At 40.9% G+C, this 24,394-nt stretch overlaps 1 protein-coding gene across 7 annotated transcripts in view; it reads left to right on the forward strand.

The window, feature by feature from the left end:
• Nucleotides 1–24,394, forward strand: part of LOC137135639 (CCR4-NOT transcription complex subunit 3-like) — a 34,186-nt gene that overhangs the window by 5,162 nt on the left and 4,630 nt on the right. For 3 of the 7 annotated variants that reach the window (XR_010915517.1, XM_067520047.1, XM_067520136.1), the window contains exons 2-17: nucleotides 1,209–1,271; nucleotides 6,707–6,774; nucleotides 6,901–6,975; nucleotides 7,960–8,049; nucleotides 9,620–9,748; nucleotides 11,528–11,623; nucleotides 12,968–13,096; nucleotides 13,230–13,320; nucleotides 15,204–15,337; nucleotides 17,134–17,190; nucleotides 17,466–18,459; nucleotides 19,158–19,263; nucleotides 20,080–20,230; nucleotides 20,708–20,804; nucleotides 21,293–21,494; nucleotides 23,414–23,546. Coding sequence is in view for 6 of the 7 variants with exons in the window: in XM_067520047.1 (XP_067376148.1) it covers nucleotides 1,247–1,271; nucleotides 6,707–6,774; nucleotides 6,901–6,975; nucleotides 7,960–8,049; nucleotides 9,620–9,748; nucleotides 11,528–11,623; nucleotides 12,968–13,096; nucleotides 13,230–13,320; nucleotides 15,204–15,337; nucleotides 17,134–17,190; nucleotides 17,466–18,459; nucleotides 19,158–19,263; nucleotides 20,080–20,230; nucleotides 20,708–20,804; nucleotides 21,293–21,494; nucleotides 23,414–23,546 (2,577 nt within the window). In the remaining variant the exon portion in view is untranslated. Of the gene's footprint in view, nucleotides 1–1,208; nucleotides 1,272–3,028; nucleotides 3,117–4,021; nucleotides 4,454–6,706; nucleotides 6,775–6,900; nucleotides 6,976–7,959; nucleotides 8,050–9,619; nucleotides 9,749–11,527; nucleotides 11,624–12,967; nucleotides 13,097–13,229; nucleotides 13,321–15,203; nucleotides 15,338–17,133; nucleotides 17,191–17,465; nucleotides 18,460–19,157; nucleotides 19,264–20,079; nucleotides 20,231–20,707; nucleotides 20,805–21,292; nucleotides 21,495–23,413; nucleotides 23,547–24,394 lie in introns of all 7 variants that reach the window. The other 4 variants (XM_067520321.1, XM_067520229.1, XM_067520490.1 and 1 more) reach the window with 4 other exon arrangements.

Here is a 24,394-nt window from a genome sequence, read left to right on the forward strand (position 1 = left end):
AGTCTTTAAAAGTCTTCGGATGCGTCCCAACTTCTATTAGGGCTACGTGTCCTCCAGTGTCTCTCATCAGCTCAACTGTGCAGTGGATTAATCAGGATTTTACTGTTCAGCATCTCATACTAGAAGCAGAACAGTTTACTACTCCGGTCAGTGGTCAGAATCTGCAAGTACTTGTACTCTGTTTGATCAAAAGTGGTACTGGGGCATAGTGAACGAGGTTATATAGGGGTGCACCTCTGCCACCTTTGCTGTCAGCAGTGTTTGGCAGTATGCAGCATTTATCACATTATGTTCTATTGGAAAGCTATAATATATAAAGCATGTCTGATACAGCAAAAACACTTGGGTAGAGGATAGAGACATCTTGTTAAAACCATGTATAGATTTTCCAGGGTTCTGGATTAAATCTAAACCACAGAGACTTTACTGGGCTGAAAGATTGTCGAGCTTTAACCACATTCTTCCTCAGTGATTAACCCATAACTGACTGAATGCTGCACAAACCTTAGGTCCTGTTCACGACATAATTATTCTTATATGACTTATCATTCAATACATTTCAGTAAAAGATTTGTCTGAGTGGATAAGACTCTGTAGTGAAGTCATTCATAGAATTTTATGGGAATAATGATATAACGTGTTCGATAAAAGGGTAACTTGGAGTCGGGTCATAAGTCATTACATCACCTAAACGCTAAAGCAAGTAGGAAAACTGGGCATCAAATGTTCAACTAGTTCAAACTCGTTCTCGACGGTTGTTAAAAAATGTTGAAGAATCATGAGGTGATGCTCACATCGAGCAGGCAGGATTAGGTTACAGTTAGCTACTTAACAATACTTGCTATAACTCAACGAATTTACCGACACAGATTTAAAAAAAAAAAGAAAAAAGGCAACAATAGGATTTCTCTTTTAGTTACCGTGTCAGACCCCCGGAATGTTAAGACATTATAAAGGTAAACTTTATGGTCGGCCGCAGAACTGCACTTCTTGAGAACTGGGCCGGGATTGAATGGGTTTGTCAGGCACACGTCCTCTCACCCCTCTTTCATCTCTGTCATCTGTTTTTCCCTGTAAATTTGTTTGCCTGTGATATTTAACTGGTTTCTTTTTAACAGTCTCGCTGTACTTAAATGTGTAACACGTGTCCAGGGGCTGCAGAAGAAAAAAATCTCACATTAACTAATGTCCCTCTCTGTTTTCTGCAGTGAAAGAAGGCATGAAGACATCACCCTAGTTGTCAGCCATGGCCGATAAAAGGAAACTTCAAGGTAAGGTTTCTGACTTACCTCGGGGTCACCAAACACCTGACTTGCACCTAAGCATTAGGCTCTGTTGTGGTCTGATCTGATGCCAGGTAGGGAAGGTTAACCATAAATTGTAGTACAGGGAGTGTCAACAATCACAGCAAAGCAGAGTGTGTGATTGGAGAGTCCGCAGAGGGCATCTTCTTAAACTCCACCCATCTGCCGCTCGAAGTAGGTAAAGGTTAAAAAAACAGCTTACTGTTCAGGTGTGATCACAGCTTCTGCTGCTCTGCTACGGTGTGTTTTAGGTTTTGAGGAGCTCAAGTAGGAAAATGCACTTTTGCATTTGTAGTTTCCCACTGCTTTGTTTAAAACCAAAAAAAAAGAACCCAGGTTGTCACATGCCCTCACAGGAAGCTTGTTTACTGGGTTGTGTAAGTAATCACCCTGTTAGGATTGAGGCTTTTGGCTCCAGAGGGAGTGAGAATCCAATCTATAGCTTTAGCTACAATATGATAGATGCAGCTGAGATTCTTTTGTCAAGTAAAAGCACACGAAGAAAAAGTTGAGCACTGCGACAGATTGTCTGTTTATTTTGCACTGATTTCCAGTATCACTATCTGCATTTATCAAGTTGCATATATATTACATCACATATAAATTAGGAGTTTAGGAGCTTTAATATATCTGAAAGTTGCGCTTAGATGAGGAAAGAAAGTTGATTTTCAGTGTTAGGAATTCAAATATTCTCACCTGTTTAAACAACTGATCTAAAGTAGAAAATCCTCTGTGGATTTGAGCTCTGTGGATTGTGCCAACACTCGCCACCTCTGTCGTAGAGATCTAGGGAAATCTGGGCATGAGTGTCCCACAGCTTACTGAATAAACAAGACTTTCATCTGATTTCTTCGTCATGTCAAACTGTCACTGAGTCGGACCGAGAGTAAACTTTGCTACGTAACATGACGACATCTGTTGCAAGTGGCAGAGAAAATCGAATGCTGTACTTACTGAAGGAAAGGGTCTGAATTAAGGGTCTGATGCCTTCAAAGGAAAGTTAATTTTTTATTTCCTTTTATTTTTTCAGACTAGTTTCACTGGGAGACAACCTGTTTCTTACAAAAGCACCTAATCCCATACAGACAGAGAACTAGTGTCGGAACTACTGGTCAGTGAGCAGCTCCACTGGCTCAAAAAAGGGTGGTTCTTTGAATTCAGCACATCCAACAGTCTCTTCTTATACGTTAGACTTACTAGACAGTGTAAATTTGAAAAAGAACTATAATCTAAAAGACGTGTACAGCATGAGCGGGTGGGGCAGTTTCTAAACCGAGGAAAGACGTGTGCATACGTGTGCACTTCACCCTTTCTTACTTCAGACACTAATAATGACCATTCTCAGCCTTTTGAGCTTTTTATTTATTTATTTTTTCTTTTGATAAAATTCCGACCCTGTGTTTCATGACGGTCAAATTAGTCAAAAGGCCACTGAAGCACTGTGGGAATACTGGACGTTGGGTAAAGGGTGTATAGTACAAACCACAGTGCAGTACAAGTAGTTACTAGTTTTACAATAATAACTGTGTTGTATTATTTGACTGAGAAATGTGTAGATAAATACAGCTTGTTAGCACATTAGCCTGTTAGTCTGTGGATATTAAAAATTGAATATAATCTTATACAAAAAAACAGAAAGAAAAATACTGGATACATCTAATGAAATTAGGCAAATATCTGCAATAATTAAACACTGACCTAATACTAACAAGTAGCTCCTACAGTGTGTTTTTAATGTGTTTAGGATCAACAATGGACGTCTACAGCACAGACAAATAAACTAAACCATGTTCCGGATTCATAAACATTACAGTGAGTAGATGCAATTGATTGTTGGATTTAGTCTCTGTATGTGATGCTTTGAAATTGGAACCACAGTGCTCTTCCCATCCACGTTTAATCCTTTCAACCCATTAAGGTAACCAGTTTTAAGCTTTCTCTACTAACCTTTATGTGAACCCATAGAAATTGGCAAACATTCATGCCTTAACTTTGCCACAGGTGATTGAGTGTCTGTAAATCTGTTTAAAGATAAATCTGCAACACAATCATGCAAAGACTGTTCTAGAGTCACAGTTCTGTGTTTCAGCCAAGGGTGTCAATCAGCTGTACTGTACTGTGCTGAAGTGCTTCTATTTTGTTTTTAAAAATTTCATACAGCAATGAGAAATCCCACGAATGAAAAAGTTACCCATATCGCTCTAAGCTATTTAAAGGCTGCTGATTCTGTTTGTGTCCTGTTTTGGGAAATGTGACACTACGTCTTTGTTCACAGGGTGATTGCGTTCGTGTGTGTTGGCAGACATCTGTGCAGGCGTCTGCTCATGATGCTGGCACACTTTCACTGACAGAGAGCCTTTACAGGCTTCACACAGATGCACACTTTGTTTCTACTATGATGGGTCAGGGTCTGACTCCTATGCTGCTCCCCTCATCTGTCCTCAGTGCTTTTATTCCAAAAATGCAAACTGTATGAGCTTAACAGTTCAGCTGATGTTGACTGATGTCTGAAGTGTAGCATCCAAAGCCATCTGAACTCACCACAACAAGCACTGCAACCTAACCCACTTCCTTGTGTACAGACACAGAACCTCAGGCTCTTCTCTGTCCCGCAGACATTTTCTTCACAGTCATTTTATTTCATGTTATTTTCAACTTGTCATTGAAGGCTGGAAAGATGATTTTTGACAAGATTCATCCTTCTCTACCCTTCACAGGCACTCCTATGACTTCTCCTGCTGAGCGTCTGCTTCCTAAAAACACACATGTATCACCCAAAAAATAACGAAAGAGAAAAGATTGAGCATGAGCACAAACTCAATTCTCTCAACTTGTAGTATTACAGACAATATAGTCTTTATTTCAACACTGGAGCTAGTTCAGACAACTTAGTTTCTGACTAAGCCACTGGTCTTTACACCCTGCTTACCCATTAGCATTAACATCTATTAGGAATACAGTATTTAGACACTTTTTTATGTTTAGAGGTGTCCCATATTAATTCTGCAGCATCTTACAATCACCCCGAACATACAACCACAGTCGTAAAGATTCCTGCACCAGAGGGTTTGGCCCCCACAGAGCCCTGTCCTCAACCTCCTGAGGTCCTGGAGTCTTGGCTTAGATGAAGAAGCAGAAGACACCAATTAGTGTGTACAGTTTTCAAATCCCTTGTAACCTACAGTTTATACTGTGCCTGATCAGAGAGTTAGCTTCTGATAGAGGGACACGTTATGCTGTGTTACTTTCTTAACACAAACCTGCACACAAAGGCAGCTTACGGCTCCATTTATCCTTACACGCTTAAGGTACAGAAAAATATCCAGTGAGCTGTTGGATTCATTTAGCGGTGAACATCTGTCTCACACCAGTCACAAAAACAGATGTTTGGACAAAGCATACGTTTGGGACATATGTGTGATAACAAAATCTAAATCTGGACATGTTTAACTCCCCCGTCACTTTGTAATCTGCTTTGACTCCTCTGCCATCCAAAACGTGCAGTTGATGGAGCTGCACTTAGAAGGTTTTTGCAGTTACGTGTCATTTTTAACAGAACCTATATTTCTGTGTGTGTATGTGAGGTGATGTGTTTGTTTCACCTCTCTCACGAGCAGAATGTACCTTTTTACAATATGCATATTTCATGAGATTTCTACGGTTTGTAGATGGCCTTCTCTTATTTGACGTGTGCTTCTGTGTGGGGGATAAAAGCAAATCCTGAGGTGGCCTCACTTTCACTTCAGTACTGAAATACAGAACAAGCAGAACATTAATGGAGAACAAATAAATAAAGGGGCGACATCACAGAGCGGTCGCCCACCAATCCCACAGTTGTTGGTTCGATCCCCAGCTCCTTTGGGCACATGTCGAAGTGTCATTGAGCAAAACACTGAACCACAACTTAGTTGCCAGCTGCATAGCAGCTGCCCCATCGGTGTGTGTGTGTGTGTGTGTGTGTGTGTGTGTGATTGTGAGTGCGAAAGAGCGAATGAGAAGCAGTGTAAAGCGCTCTGAGTACCGTTAGGTAGAAAAGCGCTATATAAGTGCAGAACATTTACCATTTATAAATTGCCAACCACAAGACACTGTTTCCTGTTCATTACTAAATCACAGTTTTCAGTGGTAAATAGACATAGTGTGATATCTGGACACACACCTACAGCAAGGGTGCAAATTATGGCAGCATTAAGAAGGGTGTGATCAGGATGTGATCTAATATGAGCGAGTCCAATACTTACAATGGATTGATGTATTCATAATTTTATCAGTACTCAAACTAGGCTTCCTTCTGGCTTCATAGAGATCAGCCTCCACACACCCAATGGAGTAAAGTAAAGACAGCTATACAAAGGCAGCTGAAAAAAGTGGTCAGTTATTATTATTATCATAGCCCAACCTGCCTGTACCGATACCTTAAATTCATATTTTGTGTGACCTTCACATCCTCCTGTTCTATTCATACTGCATTTAGCATGAATACACAGCTGTGTTCCACACATGCAGGACAAAACAAGGCGGTGACCTGTATACTTGTATAAACTGTAAAAAATAGCTAAACAAATACAACAGTATGTTTAACTGTTACCCACAAACGTGTGTCAAGGAGGTTGGTGGTGGGGGGCGACACGAACAAGAGCAGGGTTCATTTGCAGCATGAACACATTGATTGTTGCGGGCAGCACGCACCCCCCTGCAGAGGAGGTCACGAGCAATGCTCTGCATCAAGGGCGTTCAGGCCCTTATCCTTCAGGGTGCTTTAGTGTCTCACCTGACCTGAACGATAGAAAACGGGAACAGGTGGAGTTGTTTGGATGTCATTGTGCTCATAATCAATATTACAACCTAATTACTCAATTACGGTTACAAAATATGTAAGTACTCAAAGCGCTTTGCACTGCTTGTCCTTCACCCATTCGCACTCATAATCACAAACACACACTGTGCAGCTGGACAACACTCCCAGGGAGCAACTAAGTTGGGGTTCAGCGTCTTGCTCAAGGACACTGGACATGTTACCGGAGAAGCCGGGGATCGAACCAACAACTGCATTATTGGTGGACAACCGCTCTACCTTCCTGCACCATGTAGTGAATCTGCAACTATCTATTAAACGTGAATTCGTTTTTGCATAAAATTTCCTCTTTGTGGTTTTGTGTTGATTTGCCAATAAAGGATTTAACCTGTAATGATCACAGCTAGTAGAAGCTGCCTCGGCAGGTTGTGGGCACCAGACAGTTGTGTGATAGTGGATGTGAAACTTCTGTAAACTTATCCTGAAAAGATTCTGGTTCTATTGTGGTTTTTACTCTTTATCTTCACATTAGTTACTCTATCATGTGAATAGAATAGTTTTTAAGCTTTTCTCCACATGTGTGTTCTGCTTCTCTCCTCCTATACAGGTGAAATAGATCGATGTCTGAAAAAAGTAGCGGAAGGAGTAGAGCAATTTGAAGACATTTGGCAAAAGGTAAACGAGTGGTCACCGTATCTACTTTGATTAGACTGAAGGAAAAATATTTGACATTATTGCATTTTCCCATTTTGTTTTTGGACCAGATAATTGTCACCATCTTTTCTTTCTTCCTCTCTGCAGCTTCACAATGCAGCCAATGCAAACCAGAAGGAGAAATATGAAGCAGACCTCAAGAAAGAGATTAAAAAGCTACAGGTAAATACAAAGATTATTATTGAGAATGTAATATTAAAAGGTTTTTAATAACCTCATCAGCTCAGTGTTGTTATTCAGTAGAAGCTGTTATGTGGAGTTTGAATATTGTAGAGAAAACACAGGATTTTCCCATCATGGCAATATACAAATATACCTTTTATGAAGGTGATAATATTGAATTTCTTTATTTGTTATTCAACTCTATGATAACTGTGAATGCTTTCACATGTTTGTGGTGCTGTTGAATCATATTTTTGAACTACTGTCAGGTTTTTCTATACAGTTTCAGTGCAGTTCATCCGAATAACTGCAGCATAGTTTCCAAAAGTTTCAGTAAAAATAAATACCTTAATATAGAGGAACATTATAAAAATACGATAAGCAAAACTTTAGACAATTTAACCTGAGCATTATTGAAAGTTTAGTTTAGTGATGTATTAAAATTATGAAACAGTTAAGTCATAGCAGTTGCCACTTTTTCATCTATTGCATTTACACCTGAATGAGATTCTGTCCCATTTTCTTACAGACACAGCTCACACATTAATAATAACTGTCTTTACTGTATCTTTTTTTTACAATGAGTCTAACAGAAAGAATTCTCATTTTCAGGCTGGTGTTTGATGTCTTTGCTTTTTTGGGAACAGCCTGGAATTGTTTAACCTGCCCAAAGATAGAGATGTGTGTGTCAGTGTGTTTTTGCTTGCAGAGTATTAAATATCAAAATGGTAAGCCAGAAGGTAGAGTAGGGTCTGTGTGTGCGCGTGGTTTGTCTTTACGTTGCCATGAGGACAAAACTCCAAGCCAAGCTTGTTTTCTGCATGGAGTTTATCATCCATGACTGCTGAAGACGAGTCTCTGCACGTATCTCACACTTCACTGATGTATCTGTGTCCCTCTCTGTCTTTGCTACTCTCTCCCTTCCTTCCCCACTCTGTTTCTCTCCCTCTTCTTCTTTTTCTTCTTCTTCTTCTGGTCCATCAGCGTCTTCGAGACCAGATCAAGACGTGGGTGGCATCCAATGAGATCAAAGACAAAAGGCAGCTAGTAGACAACCGCAAACTCATAGAAACGGTGAGTTGAAACGGAAGAGGGAGGACAGGTAGGACACATCAGTATAACACTCCTTCCAGGACCCAGCGTTACTTTGTTTGTCTTTGTTTTGAACTCTGGAAAGTCTTGAAATAAAAATAGTGTTTTAAATAAAAACAATAATAATACTTCAACTTATTTGCAACATGCAAGAGCCACAAAATGGTTTGTCTTTTACATGTAGAGAACGGCAGAGATAACAGTCAGGCATTAAGCAATTACTGAGTTAGTGATTAGTGATTTACCCACTGATTTTTTTTTTCTATTTAAATTGTTCTAATTTTTAATTTTTATGCTGCTTTTCTATTCCTCTCATGGCCTAAAGGTTTGTTTACTTTCTATTACATAGCTATAACAGATTCTCTGTCATTTTAAACAAAAAGTGTACTTACAGTATATAGTACATAAATCCATGTATGTAACTATGCAGTAGATTGTCTCATTAAAAAAACAACACAAACCAATTCTTAAAGACATACGATAAACTGCTTAAAAAAAATTTCTTTTCTTCTGTAATACAATCTGCAAAATTACGCTGTGTTATAAATACACATGTCGCATTTGTTACTCTCCCAGAATCAGCTGTAAATGACAGTGACTTGTGATGATTTTAGTGATGGATGCACCTCCAGCTTTTTATAACCAATGTCACAATGTAAGGGACAGAAATTGCAATAGTTCTCACTCGCCATGAGCGCGGCAGGTGGTCCAATACCTATTACCTGTCTTTTAGCTCAGCTTCCCCGCCCGTCAGGCTGCACAGCTACACGGGTCTTTGATCAGGGCCATTGAAATGGCCTGAATACGAGCCACCTGCCTGCACAAAGAGGGTCAAGAGGCGACTCACGGCAGCTCCCTCTGATCTTAATGAGCTGCCCTTCAAATGTTCCCATAGTTTGGTCAGTTGACCTGAAACTATACATTTGTTTTCAAAGAGTCCTGCAGCAAATGGATGGGGTTCGTTAGAGGAAAGCGGAACTTCAAAATCTACTGGATGCTTAGACTGAGCGGAATAAATCAGATTAGAGCCTTATCAGTGATCTTTAAAGATTTGGACATGGATGAAAATCACTTTTGTGGAGTGCAGACAACCTGTACAGATAATTTGTGGTCTCGTGCTATTTCTACTTGCTGAGTGGGCTTTAATTGCTCCTCTGGTGCATATTTTATACATTTATCATTGCTGTGTTTGCCTATTTTACACCTCCAGTTATAATTTAATTAAAAGCATAAGAAAAGTTTATAAAAAAACTTTATTTTCAGGAGCGTATACACCCAGCACAACAGGTCTTCCATCAATTCGTCTTTTTGGACGTTTCCCACGGTTTAAGAAATTATGTTGTTGTTAGTTGAGATGTTATGCTGGATTTTAATTCATCACCAATTTATTAAGTATTGAATTTGAATAGGTTTTGGAACACAGTTCAGATTAAGAGGGTTTAAATATGTGCGTCATCTGCACCACAGGTTTTTTTTCTCTTTATGATATCTGAGCCACACTGACACAAAGACATCCTTTAATAATAACGCATATGTGTGTATATGTCTACAGCAAATGGAGCGGTTCAAGATAGTGGAAAGAGAAACCAAGACGAAAGCTTACTCAAAGGAGGGGCTAGGTTTAGCCCAGAAGGTGGACCCAGCCCAAAGAGAAAAAGAGGAGGTCGGGACGTGGCTAACGGTGAGCTGCATCATTATTTCAGGAGAGATGAGCTCTTGACGGTGAAAGTAATATTTGTCCATATTAGTAGAGATTGTTTCTGAAAGCTGGTTCCTTTTGAATCCAAATCCAACTTGGTGAAATTCCCAAAGGCTTAACTCCACAGCCAATTCAGAATCCATTTATTAGACAAGTATGCAAGCCTACAAATATTCCCAAATGGAAACGAGAAAAGAAATAAAAAAAGAAAATTGAAATGACGATGTTAAAATCAATTATATTGAGTGCAGTGATAATTAAATGTCATTAAATCTAAAATGAAACACATACTTAGAAATGGAGCTGCATGAAGACATCAGCAGCTGTTTGTTCTGTTGTGTGAGAGTTAATGTGTAGGATGCTAAACATGCCTGTGCAGGGATTAAATCAGTGGTAACAGATACATAAATGAGTTGTTCTCATTCTCTGTTTAGAAGCATAGAAGGAGGAAAAAAAGTTGACAGTTGACATAGAAACACACATAACTCAGCAACACTGTTGTTAACAAACACATCGGACTAGAGTCAATGAAACAACTGCCCGATACCATAGGATACTGACGGTGAAGGCTTTCAGAATAACATAACATGGTAAAGTAACTTGAAATATAAAAGCTTCAAGAGGACAAATGACTACCACAGAACAGTAAGGAAAAAATGTGGTGAGGGTTTCTGGCTCATTTTAATATTTAATTACAGTAGTTTCTGTTAGTGTCACTGTCATTTTTATCATTGGCCAAAAAAACATATGAGCGGGAACAAAAACTACTACTCTGCTGCTTAAACTGTGACTTTTGTGGAGTAGGTCTAATAGTGAGGGGCAAATATTCACAGTTTGAATGTGGAGAATGACCCCTGAGCATTTATTGATCAGCAGATTCTGAAAAGAGGCCAATACAGAGAAGGAGGTTTCACTTTTTGATGCTACTTTGCTCCTGTGTGTGTTATTCAGCTGGTGTGGTTTTTACACTTAGTTTCACTCACTGCACTCTGAGGTCATTGTGTGACTTTTTTTTGCGAGGTATTTATTTATTTATTTTAATCAAAAACCGGGACCTGAAAGTGATACAAAGTGACCTAAAACCAAAATGAGGACAAATCCACTGTGTTCAGTTGCATAGAAGGCTGAACACCTTATTACCCATCAGCCTCCTGCTTGTATGAACACATCACAGCTGCTCATTAAAAGAAGATGAGGGTACGTTTAGACAGTATTACTTCTTAACACTTTCTGTTTAGCTCTTACAGGCGGCTGAGAGGGAAATAAAAATAATTGTCTCTACATCTGAAGCTTTTTCGCCCACGTTTCATATAGTAAAAGTTTCATTTGTGCTGCTTGGTTGCATTTGCAGCTGTTCTGAACTTTTATTACATCTGTTTACACGTCCTGAAATATGGCAGTTTCCTGTGCTTATTTTTATTAGATGGATGGAAATGTAACCTTTGAATATCACAGAATAAAACAACAAATTAGATTTTTCACTATGACATTTTATAGAAATAACATGGAATAATTTAATCAGTGTTCACTGTAAAGTTACGCAGCATATCTCTACTAAGAGTATATTCTAAAAATGTTACATATCGACTGATTTTCCCACCTGACGAGATTTTTTTCAACCATCCGCTGTGTAAAATCTAAAGCCTTGAAAGAATGTTTGGTGTTCTTGCCGCAAAAAAATGTAGACTCCGTTTTAATAATTGATGCATAGAATAATCGTTTAACTGTTCGTTTACTTATTTGTGTATTTCATTTTTTTAGAATACGATAGACACGTTGAACATGCAGGTGGACCAGTTTGAGAGTGAAGTGGAGTCTCTGTCAGTCCAGACGAGAAAAAAGAAAGGAGACAAGGAGGTCAGTGTGTTGTCATCTCTGGTCTATTATTAATTTCTTCTCTACTCTCTGTGTGCTCTGTGTTTATGTCTGACAAAGGTCCCTCCTTTCTCTTCTTTATCTTCCTTCCTCTGTGGTGGAAAGTTCAGATAGTGTGTGTCTCCCATTCATCGTCTGCCTGCCCTGACATAGATAACCTTGCTGACCACTTCTCTTTCTCTCTCACTCATTTTATTGTGGTCCTCTCTACTTAAAGAGAGAGTGTCTGGACTTGCTACTTGTTCATTATCAAGGATTAACAGAAAATTAATTACATTGAAAAGATAAAACCCCATTTGCGGAGAAGTTGTACATCCAAGAGGCAGTTTATTAGGTACACAAACACAACAGTCCCCCAATAAACCCTTCCTTTATGAGAGTGATGTTCAGTTTTTGTTGAAAGTGTTTAATAGAGGTGTTAAATATTGTTGGATTAGACTGAAAAAGGTTTGGCTTGGTGTAGCTAACGAAGTGCCAACTGAGCGTATGTGCTGCTAACTTATTTTGGCATCAGCATTACTTTTCCGTGAAATTTGCGCAATGGACTCTGTTCTAAACGAGACCCAGCAGGGTTTTATTTTTGTCTGTTGCTGGTGGAGTTAGCTTAGGTGGCCAAGAAGCGTAGGACCGTGTTTCTCAGTGGAAATCTTCAAAGGAGTGTGGCTCTGAAGTGTTGATTAGTTTCTGGTCTCCGGGTTCTCACGGGCTCAAAAATGACCAACCATCAAGGGGCAACACACTTGTTTCTGGTGGATAACTTATCAGAAGGGAGTTACTTGCTCTGTTGGTTAATAGTTTACTGACAAAAGATGACAATATAATGTTTGGCTTTAGTGTATTTTTAAATGTGTACTTTGTGTGTTTTGTTGTGTCAAGATGCAAGTTAAATTAAGTTCCAGAGACCCTTGACCAACATTTTATTTATTTATTTATTTTTTTAAAGGCAAAAGCTGTTTTTACACGGCAAAATAATTTATAAATGATGGAGTCAGAGGGGATGTGTTCCTGCATCTCAAGTGAGATACTGGGCTCCTGTCACCCTGAGGGCTGTTTTAGCTGAAGCAGAGTTTCATTAATTTGTTTCTGCTGCAGAACATGCATGAGAGCATGAAAGACCTTTTAAATTTTAACATGCCGTTTATTCATTTTGCATACTGTTCTGCACTTGAGTGAATGTTTCTCCCAACATGTTACGTAGGAGCTGTTCCATCAAAGTGAACGATACAAATCTTGTGCAGCTTAAACATTATGTTGCTTTTAAGTCAAAGGAAACATCCTTCTGAAAACAAAGAGAAAACAGTTTTAAAAACCCTTACTGTTCTGCAGAAGCAGGACCGGATTGAGGAGCTGAAGAAGTTCATTGAGAAACATCGGTACCACATCCTGATGCTGGAAACAATACTGAGGATGCTGGACAATGACTCTGTGCAGGTGGAAGCCATCCGCAAGATCAAGGTTTGTGTTTAATTAAAATCTAAGGTCCTTTATTGACCATGAAGACTTTCTGTCTAAAATGCAGTGTCTAGTTTAAAATGACCATATTAACACACCTATTATCTTTCTTTGGATTGTTTCTTTCTTCATCAAGGATGATGTGGAGTATTATCTAGACTCGTCGCAAGATCCAGACTACAAGGAGAATGAGTTTCTATACGACGACCTAGATCTGGAGGAAATTCGTAAGTAAAAAATCTGGGGTTCATCCACTTTCACAATGATTGTGCATTAAAACTTTAACATAATCATATGGTAACAAAAAATGTGCAGACTGGTTCCAACTAAGGAGGAAACATCACAGTTCAAGAGTGTTATTGTTTGCAGAAAAGGAAACTTGTAAAAAGCTCCCGAAAGCAGTCTTAAACACGGCTTTGTAAAACCTGCACTAACCTGCATGTAGGAGGATGGGTTGTCAAAAAACCCCAGAGCATACAGACCCGATGATGACTAGATGTGATGACATTCATCAGTAAGAAAGAGCCGCAATATCAAATAAACAATAATCATTTAAAGTCATAGACAATAATTCCTTTCCATAAATATTTGAAGTCTGATTTCCATCTTCTGTGCGCACCCGCACGCACACACTGAGAAGTCGCCACTGACCAACCAAGATGAGCGGTTGTTGTGCAGGTGTGTTTTCTGCTGTGTTTCTGCTGGACAGTTATTGTACGACGTGTTAACTTATGTTAGATAACATGTTAAACACATGTAAAATAATCAGAAAAGGGGGGATTGTGCACTGTGGGGGGTAAATGGAGAAAGTAAAAAGTGAACGTCACAGCCCACCACAGATTTGTTCTGCTGGCTTTTCAACCGTTTCACCTCAAAACACAGCTGATACTACTCACACTTGGGTCAGTTTGGATCCACTCAAGTACCAGACATAGTGGCACTTAGAACAGAGTCTTTTGACCTTTGAAGACCTGCAGTTCAGTCCCTGTTTGCAAGCCAGGCTTTAATAAGACTGTGAATGTAAGAAGTGTTACTGATGATAAGCAGACCGTTGTGTGTCAGTCCACAGAGACCTTTGTGACCTCCACTGATGAGTCAGCTGGCTGGTAAATTACAGTACATGCAGAACTACCGCAAATTAGAGCACATTTACAGAAATAAAACAACTGAAAACAGTTTCACTACAGCTTTGAGCATTCGTGACCTTTTCTTGGGTTTTACAGGAAATAAAACTAGCCTCGAACCAAGGGAAAACAAGTAGGAGTTCATAGGAAGTTGTCATAGGAAAAAGTACTAAGTACTAAAAGAAAAGAGTCCAGCAGCACGGACACGGTGAGGAAGCAGAGAAGCTCTGCTGGGAACAGCAGCTTTATCGTCCTGCCTGGGAGTTAGAACCTATGTCTAAGTGATGGCTCCAACCTTTTGCCATTGCTCCGGACATTGCAGTTTAATTCAATTGGGCGAGTCTTGGGCCAGGTTACTGCAGGCCCTGCCCAGCCCCCAAGGGCCACCCTGGTGCCGGTCCCGAGCCCGGATAAGATGGGAGGGTCCCCTGAAGGGACGAGCCGAAAGCCATTGATCTTTTTAGTGCATACAATAGTTTGGGTCAATCTCCGATAATTTTAAGGCAATAGTGCGATATTTCTTCATTTCCCCTTTGGCAACACTGACCTGAATCCACTTTTTAAATACGCAGCCCGTCCCCTCTAACCCGTCCACCACCTCCGGGGCTCTGGATTATTAATGACACATTTCACCACTACGTGGCTGGATGCTACACACTGAAACATGCACTTTACTGTAATTCAGCAGCACTGTGTTCCACACTTTCTCATTTTGTTTTGTGCTGAAATATAATTCCTAGTGCTATTTACTCATTTAATATATTTCTACCATTAAGCATAGTACTGTCAAACTAAATAGCTTCGCTGTAATAGGTTGTAAGGGCTTTTAATTATTGAAATAATGGCTTTATTGTTTTTTTTAATCTCTGAGCTGCTGTAGTATGCTAATTTTCCCTCAGGGTCTCTGACAGTGATTTTAAAATTTTAACCCCATTGTCCACTGTCCTCTCTGTCTCTGTCTCTCTGTCTCTCTCTGCTTCCTCCAGCTTCGTCGCTGGTTGCCACCTCTCCACCAGGACAATCGCACTTGGAGGATGAGATCTTCCAGCACTCTAGCAGCACACCCACCTCCACCACCTCATCCTCACCCATCCCCCCATCGCCTGCCACTTGCACTACGGTACGAACTATGAGCTCAAACCAATTTTAAAACTGTTCTTCATAGCTTTCTGCCACTGCTCACTGAAAAATTGTTACAATCCCCACTTTTTTTCATTATTATCTGTGGTCAAACTTGAAGTCCATACCTCATTCTCATCATTATTCCAGCTTTTGTATATTTCATCTTTTTTTTTTCTTTTTTTTTACTGTTCAGTGTTTGATCTGGCAATTATAAAATGTCATAACAGCTGTTGACACTGTGCTTTTCCACCACAAACAATTTGTCATGTAATTATCTCTTCAGTGACAGTTATATTGATCTAATATTGATAATTTTCTGAAAGTTAACACCATTGTTACAGCCACTTTAAGTCAAGACAGGCTAATGGCCCAAATATAAATGTAGCATAATTGCCTTTGTAGCTGGTATTGTAGTGCCCTGCCATCTGCTGTTATTGTTCTACTGTAGTGCCATTATATCATCTGCTCTTCCTCTCCACCCACATACAATATGTAGTGAGAGTAGTTATTGTAGGTCTGATGTGTCTGAATAGAAGGCGTGGTGCTGTTAAACGCTGCTGACAAGAAGCTACGCTTTGGCATGAAAGGGAATGTAAAGGGTGGGATGTACAGTACGGTGTGCGGCGTTGGTTCCTGGGATGTGTGAAGTTCAGTTGGAGTAGTTTAAACTTTTAATTATCCAGGGAAAGTTTCATTGAGAGATGTTCAGCACAACTGCTGTGTTGTAATTCTAGCCTAACTTAAGTTTAGCTTTCCAAATCTACCATTTTTGATTAGCAACTGTCCAATGGGAGGCGCTGCCATACAGCTGTCATTCAGACTTTCTTTCTTTACCTTTCTTAATATGCAGCCCTACTCCTCGTGCAGGCACTGCTCATATCTGGATTACGGCAATGTCTTACTGACAGCTGCACAATCAAACCTCTCCACATCGTTGAAAGTGCAGTAGCAAGTCAGTCGGTCAAAAATGACGTCACGCCATCATAGAGTATCTCTGCGCTGCACTAGCTCGGTTCACTCAGCAGCAGAACTCTCAATAACAAAATTATAATAAAAAGACATACTTTATGCATGATTTTGAACTCAATATCATAAGGACAAATTCTTCTATATTTTTGTAAAAATTAATGACACCCTTACTGGGTAAGTCTCCACAAGTTTCTCACAGCTGGATATGGGCAGTTTATCCCAGTCTTGTCCTGTTGTGAAAAAAAACAGCCTCTTTTCAATTTAACTCTCTTTCGTTTCGCATTCGTTAGTCAAATCCATTTTTGCTCTGTTGTTTCCTGTGCATCCGACTGCAGCATGACTCCAAAGCAGATTAGGGTGACATCGACTTTGTAGATGCCACAATTACAGAGTGTTTTTTTTTTTTTTTTTACTTCTTAAGTATAGTGAATAAAACATAAAAATACAATAAAATGAGCACACCGAGTTTGTGCCCGAACATTTGCACATAGCTGTATTCGAGGGAGACTATCAGTCAGCATTTATTTCTCGCCAAGAAACAGAGACTGAGCGGAAAGACTGTCTTTACCAAACAAAACACAAAAGCAGCACATGAATAACTATTACATAGACTCCAATGGAACAAAACTACTAAGGTGAATACAAACAGGTAAGTATAAAGTACTCTACAGTATAGTATATAGTAGATATGGGAAATAAACCATGAAAATCATCTGTCAAAATAACTAAATGCATTATAATATCACATCTGTAACTATGAGTTGATTTGCAATCGCGATGACGGCTAACCCAACGTTGTTATTGTATTTATGTATTTTTCCTCAGGAGAACTCAGAGGATGACAAGAAGAGAGGACGTTCAACGGACAGTGAAGTTAGTCAGGTGAGACTGAGATGGTGCTCATCCATTTCTTGTGTTAATCCTTTGAAAACTACATTGACATCCCCAGAAACACGGACACACGCAACATATTGATAGTAAAACAGCCACTTATTTGATTAAGCATAATCACTTCTCAGTCTACATGCCATAAACCCTTATAATAAAGTGAACATTTGTTTTAGAAATATTTAGCATATAGCATTTTTATCAGTCTAAAGTCTAAAGGAGCTGACTGACTAGCACACATCTGTTAACAGTGTCCCATTCGTTTCCAGTCACCTGTGAAGAACGGGACCCCCGCATCATTCTCCTCATCCTCCTCCTCGTCCTCCTCCTCCTCGTCCTCCTCCTCCTCTTCTTCCTCCTCTTCCTCTGTTTCGGGACTGACCTCATCCTCCCTAGTCTCTATGTCGACCATCGCTGGGGGAGGAAGCAGCAGCTCTGGGGGCAACGGTCATCAGGTCAACTCGGGAAGTCTCCTCTCCAACACTTCCGCTGGCAGCTACAGCAGCGCCACCCAACAGCAGGCGCATCCATTAGCACAACAGCAACAGGCCAAAAACTCAGTGAGCTCCTCTTCCTTGGCTCTCATCGCCAATCCCAACTCCTCCACCAGCAGCCACCCCAACTCCTCCTCTGCCTCCTCTCCTCCCAACGTCAGCACACAGGGGCTCTTCAATTCCAACTCACAGCCCCAGCCTCAATCAGGGTCCACGCCAGCCTCCAACAGCCTCGGCCTCAGCCTGGGTCTCTCTCTGGGGAAAAGTGGCTCCATCACTACCAGCCCAATGTCAGGAGGACTTGGCCTTTCAGGGATGCCGGCATCCCTGAGCACCATGGCTGGCCTCCTGTCAAGTTCCAGCCCAGCACCCTATGCTCAGGCAGCCGCCTTAGGCACACTGGGCTCTGGCTTGCCTGGCTCTCTCGGTGGTGTAAGCACTTCTTCAACCAACAGCACAATGGGCTCCATCGGCAGCGGAAGTATTGCCGTCGGTGGCCCGACATCCTCAACAGGGGGTCTGCTGGGTGCGGCGCCGGGGATGGGCGGTGCTGGTTCTGGGATTGTGGGTTTGGGGTCCAGTCAATCAGGGGTGCAGGGGTCTTCCCTTGCATCACCAAGCCCAATAGGAGGCTTAGCTTCAGGTAGCGGAGTGGGAGTCATCGGGAGCAACGGAGGCAGCTCAGGATCGGTGGGAAGCGGAGTGGTGGGGGGAAACTCATCACTCTCTGTTAGACCACCAAGCCAACAGAAGCAGAACGGTAGCACCAGTAAGTATCTGAAAACCAGGAGGTTAATCTTTTAAAAACTGGAACAGAAAACGTTGCACTATTACAGTCCCTGAAAACTGGGGCTGCATATCTTTTTCACCATCACATAACATGCAATGTCAAGTATGACACAAACACATCGTGCTGCGACTGGACTGATCTCATTTACTGTGATTTAAGGGTTCTTGGATACACAATGTTTGTTTCCAGTGAGTGACACACGGGCTCTGCATAGCATGATTATTTCAGCCACAGACGGGGTGATGTTGACCCTAATTAGATGCTTTGTCAACAGGGCTTTTATAGTGAGTCAACCAGTGTATGGAGCTACTTGATTATCTTCCAAAATCAACTCTGAAGAGTAGTCACACTGCTCGTCTGCATCATGTCTTCATTGTGATGAAACCAGCTGTGTAGCCAGTGTTGACTACATGTGTCTGTTTGCAACTGAAGAACGTGAACAGGAGCATCATGAACGCACAGGGTGAATAGAAGAGGGAAATGGACATAGTCTCCCTCATCCTAGCTTGGTAGCGGAGCAGAGTTAGGCTTAGATAGCAGTTTTGGTGTTTCTGGATGCCTTTTTCCCAATTCTTACTATTTATGACTTCCAGTGTTTACAGTTGAACAGATTAAGATTCAGGATTGCATTTTATTTTGTTTATCTGTTTCCTCTCTTTGCCCACCTTACATTGCAGGTTACAGTGCTGTAGTAGCAGACAGCACGACAGAGTCCGCCCTCAGCAGTGCCAGCCAATCACAAAACAGCCAACCCTCATCTCTGACCTCCACAACCAATCAGCTGTGAGTATCATCAAGCAACTCTAACTAGGTTGTTACAGACACGTTTTTCTCTCTGTCTAGTTTGGTAACTTGTTGCAGCAGTATAAAGCTTTTGCTCTTTATGCTCTAATGTTCTCACGGAATACAGCGAATAAACTTGCACTGTGTAGTTTATAAAAAAATATGAAGCCCTCATTTACTGGTGTCAGCAACTCCGGATTCCTAATTGGAGTGAGAGATTAACAGACCTGGAGTTCAGATTGGAGTTGTGTGTTAGAGCTGCTTTGATTTAGGACAAAATGAAAGTTTATCAGGGTATCAGGGTGGGAGTCTCTGAACTGAAGCTCAGTAGAATTTGACTGACGCACCACCGATTTAGAACATCAATGGCACAGAATGACCTCAGACAAAGAACAATGGCCCAGTCAGTAGAGGTTCTCTGTAATGAGCTCAGAGAAGCATTCACAGCAGACATCCTGAGAATAGGAGCTGAAGTTCTGTGCTTTGAGGTTATTGCTGCTAATTTGTTTCCAGCAGCACTATGAATGTTAAATGGGAGTGTTAGATAAAGGCTCCAAATATTCGAATATGTGTTTACCTATAGTCATTACTTACATTTGATAATCAGTTAATGCAAAGAACTGTTCACATACTCTTTTGCTACATTTACTAGAATTAAGCTAAGCAAAGGTTAAAATAAAGTAACTTTTTATCTACACTATTTTTAACAACTTAAATTGCTCTACTGAAAAGCTTTTAAACGTTAGTATTTGTCTTAAATAACCTGAACTGGCCTGACTATTCCCTCTCATGCTCTTTCTCTGTCCCCCTCCCCAGTAAGGACACTGGTTCCAGTTTACTGAGCTCTATGAATTTGTCATCCAGCTCTCCATCGCCGGCCTCCTACAACGAGGCCAAAACGGTGAGCGGCGGCAGCAGCCTGCTGAACGGGCCGATGTCCTACTCCCAGTCTTCTGACGGCATCAAGGTGAGGACATGGTGACGCTGCCCCGCGTCCCTTTTACCCAGTGACCCTCCCCATAACTGGGTGTTTCATAAATTATATCGTAATTTTTTTCTGCCAACGATGAAATCCATGAGAGGGTTATTGTAGTCCCATTGTTCGTTTGAAGATCAAGCAAGCTGCAGCATTTCAAATATTACACAACAGTGAAACAACAAATCATAACACTTTGATCTAAAGACAATAAAAAGCATTGCATTGTGCTAACCCACTTAATTACACTTCAAATATATAATATATAATACTTTCATGAACCTTCACCAGCATGACTAAGGCAAACCAATCAAACATCCCAACAAAGCGAATCCGAAATACTTTGCATAACAGTGTTGTCACTGGTGCAGGAACACAAGCTTTTCCGTGGAGGCAGGTAGCGAAGGCTGCAAACACATGTGCCATCAATTTTGTTTTCCCATGAGTCTCCTTTTCTGTCCTCAACAGCCTCAGCAGCCATTGAGCAGCCTGAAGTCCATGGCCGAGCGAGTAGCACTCAGCTCAGGGATGGAGGGAGACATGTCCTCCATACACCTCACCCCAGGTATCACACATCCATGTATACGTTAATAAAACCAGCAAAGAGCAGAACTAGAAAAGCTGTAGCTCAGTGGGACCAAGTATCATCCCACCTCCCTTTCTCAGCGTCCTCCGAACAAAAACCACCAATGCAATTAGCCCTTTGTCAACGTTTCAGTCTTTTTAGTCCTCTGACTTCAAACACAGAGTCCCCCACCCCTTTCTGCACACCCACTCCCAATTTCCTCTTTCTGCAATTTCCTATTTTCCCTCTAATTCGGTCTTCTGTATTGTCCTGAAGGCAGCCAGGGAAGAAGTCATGACTCCATATTAAAAAACAAACCCTCTCATTCATAGAGATGGGTTTATTTACAATCAGCAGGTTGACACGTGTCAGAATAAGGTTGAACGAGATCCTCGTTTTAAAGTGGACACATCAAATGATCACCAGACAACAAAAGCATCTCCTGCCTCTCCACTTCTGTAATTCTCTCATCTGGCTTTTCCCCTCAGACATCTTCCCTAGCAGCACTACGGCCCCCTCAGGCCCCCCATCAGCACCTCAGGCCTCGCTGTCAGAGGTCAGCATCCCCCCATCGTTGGGGGTCTGCCCACTTGGGCCGGTTCCCCTGTCCAAAGACCAGCTCTACCAACAGGCCATGCAGGAGGCGGCGTGGATGCACATGCCCCACCCGTCTGACTCTGAGAGGATCAGGTGCAGCAAGATTTTATTTTTCCACCTTAAGGATAGTCTGAACTGTTGGAGAACACAAGGCATAGTCCCATGTATCCTGAGCTGACATGGTTGGATTAGACCTCATACACTTGCTAGTTTTCTTTGTTTACTGGTAAAAAAAAAAACAGTTTATAGCAGCGATCAGACATGTGAAGATATTAACAAACTACTTACTAATTTACCCGACTCCCAGGAGCAACAGAGATTCCCGCACTGACTGTGAAAATAACATTGATGTAATATGTAACCTATGAACACCTTATTATGCAATAACATAAATTCACACAGACACACACAGCTGCCACAGTTAGAGCAGCAGATTATCCTGCTGCTGCATCTACAATGCCATCTGCCCACACGTGTGCAATTGACATTTAAATCCAAACACTCAAACGCTCTTGTCCCACAGAACCTGTTGTGTGTTTTTTGCAGAAGGAAGCAGAAGAGGCACACACACGCGCACATAAACACACACACACACACACACACACAGCCATAAAGCCTGCAGAGATGTCTTCTTCTCTCGTGTTTAAAACAGGAAGGTGATGCAAGTTATCTGCTTCCTGATAACCAAACGCAGTCATTTCTACCTTGGGTGATTTCTAAGTAATTGTTATCAATAACTCACTGGAGCGTTTTTAACTTGGTGTTGAGTCCTGTTTAACCTTAATATAAATGCCGCACGCAGCCTAATGGAAACACAAAGGACAATCTGGATTTGTCACTGGTCTAAAAATACTTGATTTGGATGGAAAATGGCATCTGGGCACAGTGTGACCCGTTAGTGGATTTTCCTACTTTGTGTGGATCCATTAGGGACGTGAAGCTCTCTGTTGGCTGGAATACAGGTTTTGTTGATTGGGCCAACTTAACTTTGGCTCGTCAGAGTTACGTTTGAGAATTTGGGCCAGTCACCACTGTTTTAATCGCAAATTTTACACTGACACTAAGAATAATGCATTTTTTTTTTTTTATCATTTTAGTAAATTGCTCCCAATTTACTGTGACGTATTTCAGATTTTGGCGTCTTTATTGTCCTATTAGTTCAAAGCAGCTTCTTAAACGTCTCCTGCCTTAGTGACTGTGTCCTCTGTTCAAACAGCTGACAGTGGAATATCAGCCACTGTAGATGGAATATTCTCTACTCTGATATCTCCCTGATTGTCGTCCCTTTCACCTCCTCACACACACAAATTCCATGCAGCCTGTATCAGTCCCTCTTTATTTTTTTTGGCTTCTCTAATGTGACGACAGATTCCCTTAGGTTTGTTTGAGTTTAGTCTGCTGTTTTCTGACTACAAACCTGAAGCTCTGCGCCGATTTTTCTTTCTTTTTTTTTAAACCTTTGTTTAACATTCGAGTCAGTGACAAAGACTAATAGGAATCTTGAATGGGGATTTCTATAGGTGCTGATTATGCTAATGTTCGAATGCTAATGCAGGAACATGCACCTTCTCCCTCATGAACAGGTGGGATCCATCAATCTGGAACATTTGTGCAGCTAAGACAGTCTCGTTTAATTAAGCAGTGTCTCCAAATGAAGTATGTTTTTTGCTTGAGAATAACATTGAAATGCAGACTTAAAGCAGATGATGTTATGTGACGTCTCGATATTGCGGTCATGGTATTTTGTTGTTTCCAGTCTCCTCGACTTTCGACACAGTGTTTGTACGACATTAAATGTCACTTTTTCCACCATGACACCACTTTTATTTATTACTGCTGACCCATGATGCACACGTTTTAAAAACAACCCCCCGCATATTAATTTAACAGTGCGAGTTAACATTTAGTTGCTACTAACAGCAACAGTTTAATTGGTGATGAACAGTATATGCTGCTTTTTTTTTTTTAACGCTGTTCCACTAACTGACCGTTCTCTGTGTCGACAATTACAGGCAGTACCTGATGAGGAACCCATGTCCCACCCTGCCTTTCCACCACCAGGTGCCACCACCCCACTCCGACACTGTAGAGTTTTACCAGAGGCTTTCCACCGAAACCCTCTTCTTCATCTTTTATTACCTGGAGGTAAACACGTCTGGCTAATGGAATGTGTCCGCAACCCTCCCTTTTCTGTCCGAGGCCAAGAACCCGCTGCCAGTGAATTGCATCTTGTCACTATAATGTCTGTGAAAGTCTGTCCAGAAACTAATTTATCTGATTTATCTATGCAACTATTAATAAGAAATCAGTGATTTGCAGCAAAGCTCTGTTTACCCAAGGTCACTAGCGTCTTACACTACACATAACATATTAAGTGTAACATTAATAATATAAAAAGGACCTTTTTAGAGGAGAAAAAACCTGTAAACCACTGCTGCTGTGCGGCTCACTGATGTGTTTTTAAGAAGTCGCATAGCAGGTAAGTAAATTCACACACCTCATGGTGACACAATTCACTGCCAGTTTTCTGTCCATCCAAAATTTGATGGCCTTGGGATTGTTGCTGCATAAAATACCTGATTTCACTGCAATAACAAACAAACTGCAGTGCGCATTTTACCCAGGAGTGAGTGTAAATTGCAATAATAGATTTGGATGCAGGTGCATTATTTTAGAAGAAAATGTTTGTCAGGCGATGGCTTTTTGACTTTTGCGTACTTGCGTGCAAAATAGTTAATCTCTTCTTTAGTCGTAGTACTTGTTGTTAAATATGAGGCAGTTGTGATTAGTAAAATTGTATTAATTGTCACAACATTCACATTCCTGAATGGTATTAGTTTGTGTCAGCCCTTTAAATTAAAACAGTTTCAAGATCTCATTGATTTCATTTTTAGTTAATTACACTTAATTGGATAAATTGTGTTTACATTTGATTGGAAACCGTTATTTCCGACTTTATTCTGCAACATGTCAATCAACTACAGGAATGTGTT

The sequence above is a fragment of the Channa argus genome, chromosome 1 (assembly GCF_033026475.1).
Source record: "Channa argus isolate prfri chromosome 1, Channa argus male v1.0, whole genome shotgun sequence".
Taxonomy (NCBI): Eukaryota; Metazoa; Chordata; class Actinopteri; order Anabantiformes; family Channidae; genus Channa; species Channa argus.